At 43.1% G+C, this 21,407-nt stretch overlaps 1 protein-coding gene across 3 annotated transcripts in view; it reads right to left on the bottom strand.

Moving 5' to 3' along the window:
* The window catches only part of LOC129711345 (receptor expression-enhancing protein 6-like), a 33,024-nt gene extending 12,033 nt beyond the window's left edge, over positions 1-20,991 (bottom strand). Inside the window, exons 1-4 of one of the 3 annotated variants that reach the window (XM_055658942.1) lie at positions 20,683-20,991; positions 7,167-7,260; positions 3,556-3,694; positions 2,326-2,494 (exon numbers count right to left, since the gene is read on the bottom strand). In XM_055658942.1, the coding sequence (XP_055514917.1) occupies positions 2,326-2,494; positions 3,556-3,694; positions 7,167-7,260; positions 20,683-20,797 (517 nt within the window). In that variant the 5' untranslated portion in view covers positions 20,798-20,991. The remainder of the gene's footprint in view (positions 1-2,325; positions 2,495-3,555; positions 3,695-7,166; positions 7,261-20,682) is intronic. The other 2 variants (XM_055658943.1, XM_055658944.1) reach the window with 2 other exon arrangements.
* Positions 20,992-21,407: the final 416 nt, after the last annotated feature.

Raw genomic sequence — 21,407 nt, 5'->3', positions numbered from 1 at the left:
AGCTGGATCGACCGTCAGCGAACGCACGCGCACACACACACACACACGTTACACCCGTGATGAACAGGAAGGTAAAAGACGACTAGCACAGTGTACGGTAAGTCCTTTAGATGGAGGGGAGAGGGAAAGGAGAGAGAAGGAGTGGAGACACTTTTAAGAAGCCAGACAACTTAATAAAGTTTAGCGGGCATTTAACATTACCGATCGGTTTTCCTTGGTTCTGAAAACTCCAATGAGCCAATTAAAATGCTCAGTCAGCAAAGGAGATTGCCTACGGCTACCTCGACTGCCTAGAACTACATAGTGACCCCACTACCACTGCACTATGCGTTCAAAAGAACCATGCTGACCAATTTTTACTGGCGGAATTTTTTTTAGCATGCTGAAAATGTTTTCTCGACCAAACTGAGGCCGCGAGCATGCGGGAACTTCCCTCGAGCATGAAGGAGTTACAGTGACCTCCTAGGACCACGTGTCGACTACGCTGCGAGTACGAGTCGAGCTCAAACTCTTTTAAACTCGCAAATTAGGTCCCCGCAGTGGGACAGGCCCTTTAGGGGAAAAAACAAGTTAGGAAGAGGAATACAAAATAAAAAAAGTGAACTTCTTCATGACTTTGGAAGGGTAGGATCAAGATCAGATTCAAATGTTCCAAAACAGTTTAACAGCTTGCTGACGTTGAGCACCTACAAATAAGAGATAGATGCATAAAATATAGGCACCTGGCACACCTTTGAAGGAGCAATACTTCGCTGGCACCAGATACTGATAGCAGTGGAAAGATCAACATCATTTAATTACCAATTACAAAAAAAAAAAAAATCAAGTATTTTGTTTTGCAATGTCACTCGAAACATGAATTGCACAAAATTGTAACCTTAGTGCTAAAATAATACTTTTATTACCCTTCAGGAGTCAATCAGCCAAGTTAGCGATTGGTGTATCAGTAGATCTTATCTGTGGCAATTTCGATTGGAAATACAGTCAGGGATAATCTGCGAATAAACCCTTTAAGTTCAGGGCGCAGCTTTCCAGAAGTCTGCAGATAACAAGCCATTTTGTTTAATTTTGAATGAAGTCATTACAGAAACACGCCCTTTGACCCGCCGAGTCCACGATGTCCACCTATTTGCGTTAGTTTGCAACCGTATGGTTTTCCTCGGGAGCTTCCTCCCACATCCCGAAGACGTGTAGGTTTATTGACGTCTAATTTGCCCCGTTGTATGTAGGGAGAGGATCATCCACTACAAACTAGTGGCTACACATTAATGGTAATTTACAAACTTATCACACTCCGATCCACTCTCTACGCACTCGGCAAACTAGAGGTCAATTAACCTACAAACCTGGAGGTCTTCGGGATGTGGGCAGAAATCAGAGCACCCAGACAGAACCCACGCGGCCACTGGGAGAACATGCAAACTCCACACAGACAGCACCCACGGTTACCATGGAGACAGGCTCTGAAGCCGAGAGGAGACGGTAAAGTGTGACTTTAGTCTTATCAGGGGCGCCGCCCGATTGGCAGCCCCGCCAATAGTCAGTTTTTTTTTCGTCTCAATATTTTTTTTTAGTGTTTGTTAAAAGTCTGTGTAAATGTTCTCTGGGTTGTTTTATGTGGGGGGGGAGGGGGGGGTTTCTTTCAGTTTATTACCTTGCCGGATATGCGTTTAATTTTCAGATCTCATTCTCCGGTCGCTCTGCAGCCTTCCATCGATGGAGCTGGAGGCCTCGTTGGACTGACTTGGGCCCCACTGCGGGGTGTGGACTTACATCGGAGTCGATCTCCTGCCTGGGATCGCTCCAACTGCGGCTTTTACATCGGGAGCTCGCAGTCTCGGGAGAGGCAGTGGATGTCAGGAGCTGTAACGTCGCCGAAGGTTCGACCAGCCCTGACGTGGAGTTCGATTGGCCGAGGGCTCTTGACCGCAGGAGAGCATAAGCAAGAGATTGAGCTTTTTTCACCTTCCATCACAGTGAGGAAGGTGGAGGGGTCACTGTGGTGGATATTTATGTTAAAATGTGTTTTGTGTGTTTTGGTGCTTTTTACTTGTATGACTGACTAAGCAAATAAAATTCCTCGTATGCTGCAAAACATACTTGGCTAATAAAGCATTGCTGTGATTGTGAGAGAGGACGGCAAAGTGCGACTTTAGTCTTATCTCAATTATTTAAAAATAGATTTCGTAACAAGTGCAGTAGAGATGAAGACAAGTTCTCCGCCTTGCCTTAAAAATAAGACATCTTTATGTTCTAGACTATACACAAGCACCATTATTAATAATATTCCACAAGGTCTCCATTTTCAGGTAGAGTTTCACTGACCTTCCCTCGTCACGCATTCAGCTGCATTCAGAGCCTTGCTGCTGAGGTCGTTAACAACACTATCCACCCGGTTCTGATGTTTGAGGAACAGAGGGCGGACTATTCGATTGTAGATGAGCTGGGAACCATTCCATACCACAGGTGCCATGCACCACAGGAGGAAAAGACACTACAGGCAGAGAAGAAAAAAAAGTCTCCAACATTAGTCACTAGCTTAAGCTCAAGTCTAATCAGTCATTCAATTATGGCCGATCTATTTTTCCCCTCTCCAAACTTTTCAGTACGAGGGCCACTTTCTTTATTTGACACATTTTGGCGGGTTTAGGAAAAAAATAAAGAAATTTTACACACACACACTAATAGACACACACAGAGAAATGCACATGCACACGTGGACTCCCACATACCGAAACATACAGACATAGACCCGCTCACCGACACACAGACAGATGCACACATATACAGGCTCTCACATACGCACTGCGAACACACGCACACGCCTACCGATCAGCCGATCTCTGCGGGGCTGGGGAGAGCGAGCGATCAAGAGAGAGAGAGAGAGAGCGAGGGCAGAGACCTGGTCAAAGGGTCCAGATCAGTGTGGCGCCCGGAGCGGATCACACTCACGGAATGGGGGGTGGAGAGACCGCGACACACCGATCCTGCCATCAATTAGCTGCCTCCCTCCCACCCCCTCCACCTTGCTCCACCCCCCCGCACAACTTGCCTTTGCAACACAGGAGCAGTGCCACAGACCCGGGTTCCATCGGTTTGATGTGCCGACGGGACTGTTTCCGCGCTATATCTCTAAAGCTGCGCTACCGCAGAACCTGCGAAATAGCCCGTGGAACCCTGTTTGCTGCGGGCCGGATGTGGCCTGCGGGCCGTAGTTTGGAGACCACTATTCTACCCAATCAAGAACCTATCAATCTCCGCCTTAAAAATTCTCCACGTCTTGGCCTCCACAGCCACCTGTTGCTATAAATTCCACAGATTCACCACCCTCAGGCTAAAGAAATTCATCATCACCTCTATTTTGAAGGTACGTCCTTTTTAACTTTGAGGCTATACTATTATTTTTGGTTGAAAAATACAAATTTTGCATGCTGAATGTGTGCATATTTAAACTGGAATTTCTGCTGTTCCTGGTGCTTAGGTTTACAAATAGTGTATTTGAATAGTAAATACAAGTACATTTAAAATAACATCAAAAATCGGAACTATACTGACCTTGCCTACGTAGTAAAAAGGGAACCAATATAGGAAGATATCCGAGAAGAATTCAGCAACACTGAATATTCCATATACCACCCAGTACGTCAACCATTTTGTATCATCCTCTTTATCTGTGCTTTCAATAGCTTTGATTCTGAAAAAGTGACATTATATTAATATTAAAGCATGTAAGGAAACATACCAACAAAATTATAAGGGTACTTGGCTTTTCCATGGAAGGGGTATTATATCAACTAACAATGCGCCTGCCAGCTGGAAATAACAATAAAGCACAAAGTTCACGCATGCAAATTGGTTGATTTGCATTATTTTGTGATTCACTGTAGAACAGCTAATATTTAAAGTGCTAGAGTGCTCAAATGATTAATTTAGAACATTCAATTTTCGATTATATTTCACCACATAACCTGCTACCACTTCCTAGATGATCCACGGCACATTGTTATCAAAGATGGAAGTAAATAATTTAACCTGGTCCATGTGTGATACCCATCAACTACATCTTATTAACTTCCCAGAAGCAAGAGCCAAGGGATGTAATTTAAGGGGATTTTTACAATGCTTAAACTACCTAATGTCGACTCATCCGCTCTGCATTAACCAGCCCCCTCTGCATCCACAACCCGTCACTGCCAAAGGACATGGACGGCGACTGACAAGTGCAATGGGGGCCAGGGCTGCAAAGCATCAAGGTGTAAAACTTTAGTTGAATTTTTATTTACCCATCCCTTACAGTGTGCGGCACAGCAGCACAGCTGTAGAGTTGTAGCCTTATAGCGGCAGAGACCCGGGTTTGATCCCGACTACGGGTGCTGTCTGTTTGCACATTCTCCCTGTGACCTGCGTGGGTTTTATCCGACACCCCAAAGACGTACAGGTTTGTAGATTAATTGGCTTGGTAAAAATGTAAATTGTCCCTAGTGTGTGTAAAATAGTGTCAATGTGTGTGGATCGCTAGTTGGTGTGGACTAGGTGGGCCGAAGGGACTGTTTACCCACTGTGTAAACTACAACTAAACTAGCATGGCGTTTGTAAAAAGGAACAACAATTTGGTAAAAAGTCCAATTGTATCTACCAAACAATCTAAAAATGTGATTAGATTTATTAATCCAATTGCAGGATGGGCTCATTGCTGTAACATTGCCACACAGACAAGAGGGCATACGAGTTTGCCTTTCCATTCAATTTTTCATGCGAGTGTATTGGGCCAGATGGTTAAACTTTAGCAACCGAACTCACTTGCATTAAAATGGAGGCAGTGCACATCAACTGCATGCAAAGCAATTGTGTGGAAAGACAATATTCAAATGGGTTTAATTGCATATTTGCCAAGTTTATCCATGTCCCATTTGGTCATAATTAGCAGCCATTCAATTGAAATACTCATAGGAAAATGAACTGATAAGTGGGACTGGCCTGCATGAAGTTAACGGAACCAAATAGCCTTTTCCTGAGCTGTAATGATTAGGACAGTGACTTAACTTCTGTGACGAGTTAACACTGGCAGCTATTAATACCGTAGAGAGGCAACGATAAATCATACTGCTCCCCATTAGTGTTAAATTATGGACCTCAAGGTAAACTGTAGCAAGTATAGAATGAGCAGGATTGACCCAACACCCCAGGAGCATTGATAAAGAACTTGTAGTCACTGAAAGCAGTACGCATACCAAGCGTGGACACAAGGAACCACAGATGCAGGTATGCAAAGAAAGACAGTGTAAGAGTAACTCAGTGGGGCAGGCAGTTTCTCTGGAGAAGATGGATCAATGATGTTTAGGGTCGGGACCCTTCTAAAGGATCTGAAGAAAGGTCCCAACCTGAAACTTCACATATAAAAGTTCTCCAGAGATGCTGCCCGACTCACGGTGTTACTTCAACACTGTCTTTATTTACGCCTATTAAATTATAAGCAGGCAAAAGGGCCCTGGTTAAACAAATTTCAAGCATTAAAATACGCATTCTGGCTAGGTTTGATACAACACTGGTTTACACAGTGCCAAAGTAGTCAAATTAATGCTGATCCACACACTACCTCAGTAATGCAACAGTACTGTGGCAGCAGTAGCTTCTAGCTTTGCAGCATTACAGAATTAGACAAGTAAAACAGGTTAGAACTAGCAGCCAAATGTCTCTTAAGGCAATGAACAGAATAGTGGGAACCACTGCCGTCTCAATGCCAGAAACCTTGGCTCAACCCTGACCTCAGGTGCCGACTGTCTGGAGTTTGCACATTCTCCCTGTGACTGCGTGGGTTTCCTCCCACGTCCCAAAGACTCGCAGGTTTGTAGGTTAAATGGCCTTTAAATAGCCCCCAGTGTGTTGGGAGTGGATGATAAAGTGGGATAACATAGAACTAGTGTGAACGGGTCAATTGTCGGCGTGGACCATAGGGCTTGTTTCCATGCTGAAGGACTCTGAACTGAGAAGACATTGCTGTCATTGAAAAGAAAAAAAAAAAAAAAAAAGAAAACCAGTCATCTACAATACATTGAAAAAATGTTAATCTCTGTGATAATTAAAGCATGCTTCAAAATCTAAAGACTAGTTTAAGCATGTTGCTCACTTGCAAGTGTCCTTAAACAAAAAGTCAAACACATCCCAGTTTCAGATGTTTGTTTTTGAGTTTTCAATTGTGACCAAGGGCTGTCTCGGATATTGTTGTGCATTAGTATGCTGAATAATTTTGCTAACTTTGTTGATGGATAACAAACATGTTGTATGAAAGTTGGACACAAAATGCTGGAGTAACTCAGCGGGACAGGCAGCGTCTCCGGAGAGAAGGAAAGGGTAATGTTTTGGGTCGAGACCCTTCCCCAAAACAGTTACTCCATCATTTTGTGTCTATCTTCGATTTAATCCAACATCTGCAGCTCCTCCCTACACAAGTTGTAGGCATGGATAGTCAGAGCCAACAATCCTGTTTGCAATGCATATTGTTTGATAACTACGGAGACACAGTGGCACAGCAAAGATTTGTTGCCTCTACCCCTGTCCCACTTAGGAAACCGGAACGGAAACCTCTGGAGACTTTGCGCCCCACCCAAAGGTTTCCGTGCGGTTCCCGGAGATTGCAGGTAGTGGAAGCAGGTAGGGAGACTGACAAAAAACTCCGGGAACCGCACAGAAACCTTGGGTGGGGCGCAAGGTCTCCAGAGGTTTCCTAAGTGGGACAGGGGCATTAGAGCACCAGAGTTCCGGGTTCTCTCCTGACAATTGGTGCTATAGGTACAGAGATTGTACATTCTCCCTGTGACTACATGGACGTTCTCAGGGTGCTCTGGTTTCCTCCCCCACTCCACAGGTGAACAGGTTTGTCGGCTTGTTGACTTACGTACATTGTGTGTAGGACAGTGCTAGTGTACGGGATGCTGGTCGGCATGGACTCGGTGGGCCGAAGGGCCCTGTTTCTACACTGTATCTCTAAAGTCTAATAAAGTACTGTGCAGATTTTAATAATGCAATTCTATCCAATGGAGGCTGGAAAACTAAACTCTTGGACTGAAGCAAAGAATGGACTCACAATTGAAAACAGTTGGGTCAATGAAATCAGATCATGCACAATGTTATTTGATGGAAACATTCTCCACAAAGTTTATACTCACGAAAAATAAGCTGGATATACAAAACCAATCAAATTGCATAACAGAGATGCTCCATATCCAAACACAAGATATAGGCCAAGGGTAGTAATTGAACCTAGAGAGAAAAAGCATAAAGATCAGTGAGATCACAACAATAAAAGGAGCTCTCAAACAGAGATCGACACATACAGTAGCACATTTAGAGAACATCTTAAGTAGCGCTCTTGCCCAATTGTAAAAATCAGCCACAGGGTTGAAAGTAATCGTCCGTCTCCTTGCATATTTAATATCTCAACGATAGAGATGGATAGACAAAAATGCTGGAGTAATTCAGCAGGTCAGGCAGCATCTCTGGAGAAAAGGAACCGGTTATATTGTAATATTGTAAATTTCCCCAAGTGGGTAGGATAGCGTTACGTATGGTGATCGCTGGTCGGCACGGACTCAGTGGGCCGAAGGGCCTGTTGCCGTGCTGTATCTCTTTAAAAAAAAAAGTTCTTCCCTTTGTCCTCTCAATAACCCAGGATGCATTTGATCTGGTTCAAATGATTTATCCCATCAGTTGTCATTTTTAAGACGTTTATGAAATCCTATCTAACCAGAATCAATTATTGCTTCCTTTGACGGGACTCCAATGAGCCTTCTCCCTTGGTGATGATGACCAAAGTATTAATTTAGTACTAGCTCAGCCACTCATTCTACCGTCAGTGGCAAATCTACTTTCTAGTTTCTTATTAGCCCCTCCTTTCCTCTTACAATCCGTTTGCCATATGTATACCCATTGGATTAAAGCCCTGGTCCCACTTTGGGAGACCTAAACTGCAACCTCTGGTGGCCTTGCCACCACCCAAAAAGTAAAAAATAATCAAGGTCGAGGTGATTTGCAACCTCCTACCATGCACATATGTTGAAAACCGCGTGGCCAAGGCATCATCTAGGTCGCTGCTATTTTTTCCATCATGATTAAAACCGGCCTCGATTATGAAGAAAATCGGCTTCAACTAGACCTGCGACTAAAAAATTATCGATTTTTAAAATGGCAACCTATTTTTAGTCGAGGCCGGTTTTAATCATGATGAAAAAATAGCAGCAACCTAGATGAAGCCTCGACCACGCGGAAACCACTTTCGACCATTAGGGAGAGTGGCCAAAACCTCCGGTGATCTCATGGAAACCTTGGGCGCTGGGCAAGGTCACCAGAGGTTGCTGTCTGCTGTGTAGGTCTCCTACATGGGACTGCCTTCTCTTACCCCCTGATTTATTTAGGGCCACATCTTTTTTTACAATGAACTGGCCTCTGCCTCTGTGGCAGAGAGTTCCAGAGATTCACCACTTTTCTGAAAAAAATTCTCTCATCTCGGTTTATTTTACCCATTTAAACTGTGACCCCTTGTCCACTTTAAATCTGTTCCTGCATCTAGCCTGTCCAACCCCTTAAGAATTTTGTGTTACCTATAAATCCCCTGCTCAATCTCCTTGTCAGTTTATGTCTGGGACATGTGCAGGGAATAAGAGTCACGATTTTTTTACAAACGCTGCAGTCTTTGCTCATTCTCTCTTAGATTGCAACTTTAAACTGTTGGTGTTCAGTCTGTTGTTACCAACTGCACATCTGCTAGTCAGTATATGTGGGAAAGTGCAGAGAATAAGAGTCACGATTGCTTTAAAAGGTTGCAATTGTTGTAGATTGCAACAGAAAAGTTGTTGAAAAATACTCCATCTATGGATATAAACAAGGGCAATGTGGATTGGAGAACGTTTTCTACAAACTGTGTATAATGAAGAGCATGTCCCAAGTTCACAGAGTGAACAAACAAGTTGTGCAAACACACAGACAAGGTCACATTCTAAGTGGCAGCTGGTAACGATGTACTTCACATCAAACAAGTTCAATTCAATGGAACACATATCCATTGGATGCATTCAAACCAAGAAGTTGGTGCAGGAGCAACTGAGCCATTTCAACTCTACATGGGAACAGCATACAATATTCATGTGAACAAAGACACTGAGGTGGTGCAATTAAAACCAGTGGGTCACGTTAATTATTGACATCTACTGCAAGACCAAAATAAACTGAGACATGCTCTCCATCCATACTGACTCCAGGAGAACGTAAAAGTCTGGGAGATCCAGCATGGAAACGGGATTCTTGACCCATCAGGTTTGCACTGACTATCTTTAGACTCTATGGTGACCCTCGGACTTTGCTGGCTTTACTTTGCACTAAACGTTATTCCCTTATCATGTATCTCTTCACACATATCATTTTGCTGACTGGTTAACATGCAACAAAAGCTTTTCACTGTACCTCGGTACACTTTACAATAAACTATACTAATATGCATTGGCTTTCACCCGCCTAAGCATCAAACCAAATTAAATTTATAGCCTTGACTTCCCCCATCTCTTCTTCCAAACTTGAAAGCTTTGTGCACCTCCAATTCTGTAGTCTCAAAATCCTTGATTATTATGTACTAGAGCCATACACCCACACATAGATACATGCTCATCAGTCCCCAGGGGCGACAATACGAGCCGCAACAACAGTCGTGTGAATCAGTGAAGAAGAGCTCGCTGGTGCAGACCAGTGGCAATGGCGCCTGGTATTAAAGTGAAACGACACAAAGTGCTGGAGGAACTTAGCCGACAGAATCAGTCTGAGGAAAGGTCACTGATCCGTGTTCTACAGAGATCTGGATCCGCTGATTTACTCCAGCACGGTGCGTCCTTTCGGTGGATGAAGGAGGGCTCGCTGGTGTGCCTTGCGAGTCGGGAATGGAGTCAGAAGCCGGGGCTCTAAACAGCCGTGGAGATGGTACGAGCTGGGGTTAGGCCGGCAGGACGTTCCATCCACATTCTCTGCCTCAGAGGGCGGTGGAGGCAGGTTCTCTGGATGCTTTCAAGAGGGAGCTAGATGGGGCTTTTAAAAATAGCAGAGTTAGGGGATATGGGGAGAAGGCAGGAACGGGGTACTGATTGGAGATGATCAGCCATGAGCACATTGAATGGCGGTGCTGGCTCGAAGGGCCAAATGACCTACTCCTGCACCTATTGTCTATAATATTGTCACATTCAGTTTGCATTTGTGTTATTAGGTTGCTGGGACTCCATGGTGCTTTAGAGATATGGCAGGGGAGTTTAAGCAGGCCAGGAGTGTATTGCCATTTCATTATTAACTGACCCCTGTTGGTCCAGAAAAACAGATATTCCAGAAAGGCTCTGGAACAGAGGATACTTGAGAGTGTTCAACCTGTTGTCATTGGCACAATTACAATCATTGTAAGACCTGCAAATGAATCAGGGAATCCTGGCGCTGCTTTTATGATGCCGAAATCTCCAAACTCTTAACTCCGCATTCCTGGCAGGGAGTGATCATCCTGGTTTATTTCACAAAATATTAGTTTGTTAAATACTGGTTTGTACTCTCCATATCCCAGAGGGAATGAGGACAACCCCAGTGAGACCTACAGTTATCCTAATGCCTCTCCAGCAGCCAGCATAACACTAAGTTACAAGCTGGAGGAAGTGGTTAAGGTAGGTCCAATATTTAGGAGTCGCATGTCCCAAAACAGAGCAATGAATGAAATTCTAATAAATATTATACACACATATTTATATAAAATAGACAAACAAACAATGATAGTACAAAATCAAAAAAAAAAAATCAAAAATGGAATCTAGACAAGGACAAGGTCCAAATGTCCTTTAAGTGTTGTAATTGTACTTTGATTACTGCAGCATTTCCTCTAGACAAGGACAAGGTCCAAATGTCCTTTAAGTGTTGTAATTGTACTTTGATTACTGCAGCATTTCCTCTGGCAGCTTTTCAAGTACCGACTACCTGCTTAGTAAAAAACCTGCCTCACACAACCTCCAAAATGTTTCCTTTCTCACCTTAAAATGCCATTTAAAATTGATCCAGAGTACATTTGATCCTTTCCAAAAAGTGGGTAAGAGGAATATGTAGCAAGTAACACTATTCTATTCAGACAAAAAGTCAATGTAAAGGCCCACAAGCAGGAATGATAGTAGCAATTTAACACTAGTTTTGAACAGTTAAAAATTTGCCCAGATTTTTTTGGAAGTAGGTCTCAAAGTGCTCTTGTACCCCACTTGTATAAGGCGTGCATTTGCGTGAGGCATCCTAAACTAATTATTTTATGCCTAGATCAGTGGATGCAGGACAAGAGTGCCGTGGGCGACATTTGCGTGCATTTATGCGTCACGATGGGCATGGCGCGACGTGCATTACGCGGGCGAGGCCTTGTGGCGTAGGCAGTGACGCGTGGTCGCGCCCCAGGATTTTGGGATTCACAAAACGTTTTGCACGCCACATGCGTGACGCGCAGATGATGCCCAAGTGGAACAGGCCTTTAAGAGTCTAGGACCAGAGGGCACAACTTTAGACTAAAAGGATGTACCTTTAGAATGGAGACGAGGAGGAATGTCTTCAGCCAGAGAGTGTACTGTAAAACCCCTGTATGGGTGATGGCTGGTTGGTATGGACTCAGTAGGCTGAAGGGCCTGTTGCTGCGCTGTATCTCTAATCTAAACAATCCTGCATTTGAACACCAACTAAACTATGAACCATTTTAGGGGCTTCAAGCATTTGTTTTGCACTAATTAGGTTTTTTTAATGATTGAACTTTGTTTGCTTTATTATGTATGTTATCTATTCAAAACTATGTTTACAGGCCTGTCACGCTGCTGCAAGGAAGAATTTCATTGTTCCCTTTCAATACGTGTGAGAATTAAACATTCTCTCTTGTTACCTCGTCCAACAGATTATTGTTACGCAAGTATCAAAGGAAGCAACTGCTTGTTAATTTCCAAAGCAACTTTGTGGCCTCCCACGGTGAAACTGGCAGCCCGAGTTCTTGGATTACTACGAGGAGGTTACAGGTAAACAAGTTTACAACCACCCCCAAGACTGGCTCCCACTTGAATTTCATATTTATTGGAGTCACATATATTATCAGTAGTAAGGAAGACAAATGAAATAGCAGCATTTATTTTGAGAGGACTAGAATATAAAAACAGTAGTCTACTCCAGACTTTTGTGTCCATCTTCAGTTTAAATCAGCATCTGCAGTTTGTTCCCGCACATGTAATGCTGAGGCTTTGTAAGGCACTGGTCAGATCAAACTTGGAGCAGTTGGAACTGCTATTATGAGCAGTTTTAGACCCCATATCAGAGGATGTGCTGGCTTTGGAAAGGGTCCAGAGGAGGCTTACAAGAATGATCCAAAGAGTGATTGGGTTTACATATGATGAGCGCTTGACTGCACTGGGCCAGTACTCGCTGGGGACCTCATTGAAACACATCGAATAGCCAAAGACCTGGATAGAGTGGATATGGAGAGGATGATTCCACGAGTAGGAAAATCTAGGAGCAGAGGCAATAGCCTCAGAGTAAAAGGACATACCTCTAGAAAGGAGATGCAGAGGAATTTCTTTAGTCAGAGGGTAGCACATCTGTCGAATTCATTGCCACAGGCAGCTGTGGAGGCCAAGTCAATGGATATTTTTTACAGTGGAGATTGACAGGTTCTTGATTAGTACGGGTGTCAGGGATTATGGGGAGCAGGCAGGAAATGGGGTTGACAGAGGAAGATAGATCAGCAATAGATGTGATGGGCCGAACGGCCTAATTCTGCTCCTATAACTTCTACAAGCCTCCAACTTGGGCATGTGTAACACAGGGAGGGCCTTTGTTCAGTCTTGTTACTGAGATATAGAAACAATGAACCATAGATGGTTTTTTTTTTTTTTAAAGCACACAGCAAAGGGGACACAGTGCTGAAGTAACTCAACACAGTCAGGTAGCATCTGTAGAGAAAGTCTGACAAAGGGTACTAAACCAAAACATCAGCCACCCACATTCTCCAGAGATGTTGCCTGACCCGCTGAGTTACTCCAGCACTGTGCGCCCTTTTGTTACTGCGACGCTCTGTTCCAGCACAAAATTAAGTATCCAAATAAAATGCATGCCTTAATTAAACATTGGAGGGCAGATGGCTGAAAAAGCAAACAGTCATAGTAAAGAGATCACTGTTGCTGGCAAAGCAAACAGTGCCTGTCGCAGGATCACCCTCGTGACTCCTTTCTTTCTTCTTTTGCAATTTGAAACCAAGAAGTGAAGTAAGTTTGTCCCACCACAAACGCTTCCTTCTCTCTAGCAGTGGAGGCCATTTGTTCAAAAACAAAGGCAGGAGTTGGAAATGTTGGAAATTATTGGCAAAGATCCTAAATTATATTAAACTTTAATACCTTTACGGGATCTGCTCGGAGACATTTGGGTCAAAGTGCAAAAGCTGTGATCGCTCCTGACACGGAGGTTACCAACTGCACAATTCAGCCAAACAAGAGGGCAACTGCTTTTTGAAAAGCACTAACCTTTCTGCATTTGTGCTTCAAGTTCAGTGTGAATATTAGCTTGGTGTACTGCACTCTGGATCTAGAATGAAGATCACCCTGGGCAACACATACAAATGTTGCAAAGCACCAAAGTACAAATTTGAACACATTTACAAAGGTTACTCATGCAATTAAAATTAAGCAACTTTACTGGATGACTTACTTACTCGCAGTTGAAAACCATTTAAATAATCAATATACTTCAGATGCCGGAATCTTGGGGGAAAATAAAAAACACACACACACAAAGTGGGGTTGGTGTGTGGAACGAGCTGCGGAGGTGGTAGTTGAGGCAGGTACTATCGCAATGTTTAAGAAACATTTAGACAGGTACATGGATAGGACAGGTTTAGAGGGGTAAGGGGCAAACGCAGGCAGGCGAGACTAGTGTAGATGAGACACGTTGGCTGGTGTGGGCAAGTTGGGCCAAAGTTTTTCCACCCTGCAAGACTCCGACACAAAAGACTGGAAGAACTGAACAGGTCAGGCAGCCTCCGCAAAGGAAATGGATAGACTACGTTTCAGGTCAGGACCCAGCCGGAGTACGATGAAGGGTCCTGGCCCAAAATGTCATACATCCTGTCCATTCTCTCCACAGATACTACCTGTCCCGTTGAGTTCTGCCAGCACTTTGCTTTTGTTCAATAAACCTGAAAATGGTCCAGTTAGTTCGACATGTGATGGGCACACTTCAGGTTATCTTGCTGAGAATTCACTGAAGCAAATGTATTCTTGGGATGGAAGACATCCTGCTTCCACTCACATTTAATGAGTTCTCAAGTGGCTGCCAGGCTAACATGGGACCTGGAGGCCTCCCACTTAGGGGAAGAGATGACCAACGGCATTGGACCATTAGTTGTAGGAGCAGAAATAGGCCATTCGGCCCATCAACTCCGCCATTCAATCATGGCTGAACCATCTTTCTCCCTCAAACCCATTCTCCTGCCCTTTCCCCATAACCCCCGACGCCCATACTAATCAAAAATCTGTCAAACTCCGCCATGAAAATATCCATTAACTTGTCCTCCACGGCAGACTGTGGCAATGAATTGAACAGATTCACCACCACACGGACCAGAGATCTCAGGGAGGTTGTGGGGTGGTTACATTTCTTCAAAGAAGCTTCAAGCACATTCAAACCCTTTCCTATGTGATGATCTTGAACAAGGAAGCATAGTAAAAAACCTAGTATTTTAAAATAGAGGTGCATAGAAATGGCTTTAAGAGAAGGTAGCAAATTTCTGGATATATGGCTCAGAGGATGTTAGAAGCTAGATTATTGGATATACAAGGTGGAGATAGATTATTTGAAAGATTGAAGAATAGAAGGTTATGGAGAATTGGTTCTATTTTTTTGAAGAGGAGGCTCAAGTGACCTGGTGGCTTGATACTATTGGTCTGGGTTCTCTTCTATGACAGAGGACATAGAAAATAGGTGCAGGAGTGGGCCATTCGGCCCTTCGAGCCTGCACCGCCATTCGATATATGATGATGGCTGATCTCTTAAATATAGCCAATGAACTCCCTCTTAAATATAGCCAATTCTGTGGCAGAGAATTCCACAGATTCACCACTGTGTAAAAAATGATTTTCTCATCTCGGTCCTAAATGATTTCCCTCTTATCCTTAAACTGTGACCCCTAGTTCTGGACTTCCCCAACATCAGGAATAATCTTCCTGCATCTAGCCTGTCCAACCCCTTAAGAATGTTGTAAGTTTCTATAAGATCCCCCTCAATCTTCTGAATTCTAGCGTGTTAGGAGCCTGGTCATAGTCATACAGCATGAAAATAGATCATTCAGCCCAATTTCCAATGCTGCCCCCTCTCTACTAATCCTCACTCTTCTGCATTTGGCCCATGTCCTTCGAAACCTTTCCCACACACATACCTCTCCAAATATCTTTTAAATGTTATGATAGTACCTGCCTCAACTACCACCTCTGGCAGCTCGTTCTATATTCCCAACATCCTTTGTGCGAAAAGGATGCCCCTCAGGTTCATATTAAATAGACAATAGGCAATAGGTGCAGGAGTAGGCCATTTGGCCCTTCGAGTCGAGCCATTAAACGTGATCATGGCTGATCATCCCCAATCAGTACCCCGTTCCTGCCTTCTCCCCATATCCCCTGACTCGGCTATCTTTAAGAGCCCTATCTAGCTCTCTCTTGAAAGTACCCGGAGAATCGCCTTCTGAGGCAGAGAATTCCACAGACCCACAACTCTCTGTGAGTAAAAGTGTTTTTTCCTCGTCTCTGTTCTAAATGGCTTACCCCTTATTCTTAAACTGTGGCCCCTAGCTCTGGACTCCCCCAACATCGGGAACATGTTTCTTGCCTCTAGCGTGTCCAAACCCTTAACAATCTTATACGTTTCAATAAGATTCCCCGTCATCCTTCTAAACTCCAGAGTGTACAAGCCCAGCCACTCCATCCCGGGAATTAACCTTGTAAACCTACGCTGCACTTCCTCAATAGCAAGAATGTCCTTCCTCAAATTAGGAGACTAAAACTTCACACAATACTCCAGGTGTGGTTTCACTAGGGCTCTGTACAATTGCAGAAGGACCTCTTTGCTCCTATATTCAATTCCTCTTGTTATAAAAGCCAACATGCTATTTGCTTTCTTCACTGCCTGCTGCACCTGCATGCTTACATAGACTGATGAACAAGGACCCCTAGATCCCGTTGTACTTCTCCTTTTCCCAACGACGCCATTTAGATTGTAATCTGCCTTCCTGTTTTTTGATACCAAAGTGGATAACCTCACATTTATCCACATTAAACTTCATCTGCCATGCATCTGCCTACTCCCCCAAACTGTCCGAGTCACCCTGCATTCTCATAGCATCCTCCTCACAGTTCACACTGCCACCCAGCTTTGTGTAATCGTTTCCTCCTCACCTTAAACCTATGTCCTCCAGTTCTTGATTTCAATACTCTGGGTAAAAGATTGTTCATTAACCCTAGCTATTCCCCTCGTGATCTTATACACCTTCACAAGATCACCCCTCAACCATTTGCGCTCCAAGGAATAAAGTGCTAGCCCGTTCAACCTTTCACTATAGTTCAGGCTCTCAAGTCCTGGCAACATCCTTGTAAATCTTCTCTGCATCCTTTCCAGCTTAACAACATCTTTCCTATAATACTGAACGCCATACTCCAAATGTGGCCTCGCCAATGTCTTGTACAACTGTAACATAACCATCCAACATCTACACTCAATACCCTCACTGATGATCAATGCGTCGAAAGCCCTCGTGACCATTTAGTGACGTAATTTTCTATATATCTCCACTCCTAGATCCCTCTGCTCTACAATACTCTCCAGAGGCCTGCCATTCACTGTGAAAGGTGATGGTCATGCAAGTGAGATGGTCTGTGTAACAAAGCCAACCATGTAACCAGTGCCTCAACATTGGCTTGATAGAGGACACCAACAATGGTTAACCCATCCTTTTGATGATTTTACAGAGTTGGTATATGTACTTGGTCCCTTGTTGCACCACATTAATACAATTACCACAGGCACTGTAGAATATAAAGTCATACAACAGTAACAGGGCCTGCAACCCACCACATCCACACTCACAATTGAGCACCCATCCACACAATCACCATTTTGTATTTCCCATAGATTCCTATGGACTTCCCCAAGTTTTAAAACCACTTGACCTAATACTTGAAGCAATTTACAGTGGCCAATTAACCTTTCACCTGGACACCTTTAGGCTATGAGCAGAAAACATATCGCAGAGAGAACATGGCAAATCCACACAAACATTGGGAGATTGGGATTGAACCCAGGTTGCTGGAATAGTTAAGGCCCTGTCCCACGATGCGAGTTTACCCAAGAGCTCTCCCGAGTTTAAAAAAAATCAAACTCGTGGTAAGTACGTAGAATGCACGTAGCGGGTACGTCGGAGCTCATGGATGTCTCATAGCGGCTCGTAATGCTGACGGCAAGTACTCGGGAAACGCGGAAACTCATGAAGTTTTTTCAACAGTGTGAAAAATTTCCAAGAGTAAAAAAAAATACTCGTGGTGAAGTACCACGAGTTTGATTATTTTTTACCTCGGGAAAGCTCGTGGGTGAACCCGCATCATGGGACAGGGGCTTAAGGCAACAGTTCTCCAATTGCGTCACTTTGGCAGAAATACTGCCAAGAACAAAATATTCTTATGAAATAAAAGCTAGACAGACTACCAACTCTTAGAACACAACACCCCTAGCCTTGTGCAACAATGCAAACAATTCACTTGTACGAGAAGTGAAACATGTATTCAAAGGACTTAAATCATCTATTTCTGGAAGGTCGACTGGTAACATTAAAATGTTACAATTTAGGATTGATTCCCTGACACCATGATATACAACTTTTTGTAATGGTATATATGCACAAGGGACAAAAGTTAAACACCAAGTATAAAAAGTTATATACCAAGTATTCTGCCAATTCAGTGTCCAGAAATATGCCAAGCAACCATGAAAGCTAGTTTTAATATCCTGTTATGAATTATATATTGGAACTTTAGATTCAAATTAGTGAAAACTATTGTTAAAAATATATCAAAGTATTTAGACATCAAGAGAATTTGGGTTCTTCTCACGATAGATCTGTAACCCATGTATTTCAATGAAATCCATTAATATGTGTCTCTTAATTCATACAAAAAGAAACACAGTAGATGATTCTTGCGAATCAAGGTAAGCAATTTCCTCCAGAATATCTAAACTGTTATTCATTTCCGATTTGGTTATTTTGTTTAGAGATGCAGCATTGAAACAGGCCCTTCAGCCCACTGAGTCTATACCAACCATCGATCCCCCATTCATACTAATTCTATGTTAATCCTCTTTTGCATCCTACACACTAGGCAATTAACCTACGAACCAGCACGTCTTTGTAAGATACAGCTCCAAAATTAAATGCTCTTTCAAGTATGGATCAACAAAAAAAAATTAAATGATCCACTTGCTAGACAACATTAACTAATGAGCCTTCCCCAAATTTACATGTGAAAATAATGCTAGAAGGCCTACAAATTTCTGAGAGTTGAACTGATGCATTTGTTAAAGTATAAAAACATAAATACTTGTTTTGCACTCAAACTGAAAAGTCACACACTCGAGCACCAGCATAAATATTTTGCTACTTAGGAGTCAAAGATGATTCTGGATTTGAAAAGGAAAGATTTTTTAAATTTGGCAGTCTAAAGAAGGTTCCCAATCTAAAATGCCACCTATCCATTTTCTCCAGAGATATCACCTGACCTGCCAGGTTACTCCAGCAAGGTCTTTCAAAAAATATATACAAGCTAACATCTGTAGATCCTTGTTTGTACCTTGGGCATTTCAGTCAGTGTTGAAAATGGAAGATTTAATGGTCCAGTTAGATTGAGCAAGTTTGTGAAACAGTGAAGGAATTTGAGATGAATGCCAAAGCAGACACTTGTATAATAATGTTATTCTTAAAGAAATCCCATTGCATTCACGAGGTGTTAAATCAAACCTGATAATGGTCTCAAAAGTCACAGCATTGTACAAAGTAGGCCAATTAGTCTCTGATCCATGTCACCTCCCATGCTCCTCGTTTCAGACTGGGATGCATCGAGACTTATTCAAAAACAAAAAGAGACACACACACATGGAATTAAGGGAGGCAAAGGTCAGGCAGCTTCTTGAAGAAGGCCACCAAACCCCAATGTAATCTGTCCATTCCCCCCCTTAGATGATGCCCAACATTTTAATGAAGGTGTTGCCTGGACTGGAGGGTTGGAGCTAAAGGCAGAGGTTGGGCAGGCTAGGACTCCTTGGAGTGCAGGAGGATGAGGGGTAGATCTTATAAAGATGTTTAAGATCATCAGAGGAATACATTGGGTCGATGCAGATGAATTGTGGACCATAGGTTAAAGGTGAAGGAGAAAACATTTAATAGCAACCTGAAGAGTAATCTTTTTCAAACAAAGGGTGGTGGGTGGATGGAATAAGCTGCCAGAAGAGGTAGTCGAGGCAGGTACAATCCCAACATTTAAAAAACAGTTAGACAGGTACGTGGATAGGACAGGATTGGAGAGATATAGGCCACATGCTGGCAGGTGGGACTAGTGTAGCTGGGACATGTTGGCCGGTGTGGGCAAGTTGGGCTGAAGAGCCAACACTGTCTGTACCACTCTATAACCTGCTGCATTCCTCCAGCACATTGTGTTTCACTTGTAATCCAATTACACATTGGTTCACACATTCTACTGAAATCTCCAAATAGAATTCATTTATAAAATATGGGTTTGGTCTAGACATTAATAGAACTATCTTTTTCCAATCCCATTTTCCATCAATCCCTTTCTTGGTCACGCACAAAAGTGCACTTCATGTATATCTTCAGACGAGAATTAATCAAGTCATTTTCATGACCTATGGAAAGGCCATTTTAAATTTTAACCGGGTGGGTATTTTTAAGTTAGAAAAACTAAACCAGTCCGCGTGTTTTCACCTTCATTTTTATTAATAAATAAGTCTACGCTTTAACCAATTGCTTTCAGCTGGTTAACAATACCCCCCCCCCCTTAAAAAAAAGTAATAATTATTTCACATGTCGCCCTTGAAAATACTTATGCCTTATTCTGATCAAAATTTGTTCAGTGATAGTGTGCTGTAACTGAGGTTTAAACCACCAACACCGGATACTTGGTGAATGTGGTAGGCGAGTTGAGTTAAAATTGACATGTAGATTCACTAATCAAACACGCAAACTACAAGTTAAAAAAAGTCTTAAACTGAAATCAAACTTTCACGTGGACCCGACAGGCGAATTGCCATGGAACTGACCGACGTGAAGTATTTATTACTGAACACAGCCATCCCCTAACATTGCACTAGGACATGTTTTTTCAATTGAAACAATACATGTTCAAGTCTGAAGACGGGTTCCGATCCGAAACCTCACCTATCATTTTTATCAAGAGATGCTGCCTGTTACTCCAGCACTTTTTGCGTGTATCTTTGGCACAAACCCGCATCTGCTGTTCCTTCCTACACGTTCTCAAATTGCAGGATTGCAAACGCGTTTGCTTTCAATAAACAAAAATAAAAGAGGCTGAGCGAGCATCTGTTACCCACCTGCGGCCAGATGGTATTTACGCACGCCCGTCTTCTTCTCAATCTTGTCGAGCATGTTGGTCAAGAAGTTCTTCTCGTCCAGGAACTTCTCAAAGCGCTGTCGCAAGGATGGCATTTTTGCAATGGGTCCGGTTGATTTCGATGCACCCTGTGCTCTAAAGGTCCAGTTTATTTCAATGCACCCTGTGCTCTGCGCTGGAAGAAAGCAGCGTACAGTGCAGAATCCCAGCCCGCACCGCTGTTAACAAAGCTCCTCCTAATCCTCTGGTTGCTGACTCCAGTTCTACTTCCAATCCTACTTAAACCGCTGTTCAATCCGTTTGCTACTTCCGCCCCCATTCTCTGATTGACGTGGTATTTGCCCAATTGCTCCGACTACTCTTATCTCACCTCCCCCCCTTCTATTTGCGAATTTATCCTTGTCGCGACCGAATAGTGCAGACGCGGAGAGATGGATCATTTCACGCGTCGCGAACTATATGCTGTCAGTTCATTTTTGTTTACTCTATCTGGACACTGGGTGGTGGATGTATGGAATGAGCTGCTAGAACTGGTAGTTGAGGCAGAGAAACGCTACACGATACGATAGAGCTTTATTCGTCCCCGGAGGGAAGTTAGTCTGCCAACACAACACACAAGGTACACGAAAACTTGAAATTAAAATTAAATTTAAAATTCATTTTTTCCTTGTTCACGTTTCCTTATAAACATTGCACTATTCCCTT

Source organism: Leucoraja erinacea, chromosome 29 (assembly GCF_028641065.1).
Source record: "Leucoraja erinacea ecotype New England chromosome 29, Leri_hhj_1, whole genome shotgun sequence".
Taxonomy (NCBI): domain Eukaryota; kingdom Metazoa; phylum Chordata; class Chondrichthyes; order Rajiformes; family Rajidae; genus Leucoraja; species Leucoraja erinaceus.
The sequence above is the reverse complement of the archived record's forward strand: the minus strand, read 5'-3'. Positions and strand labels throughout refer to the sequence as shown.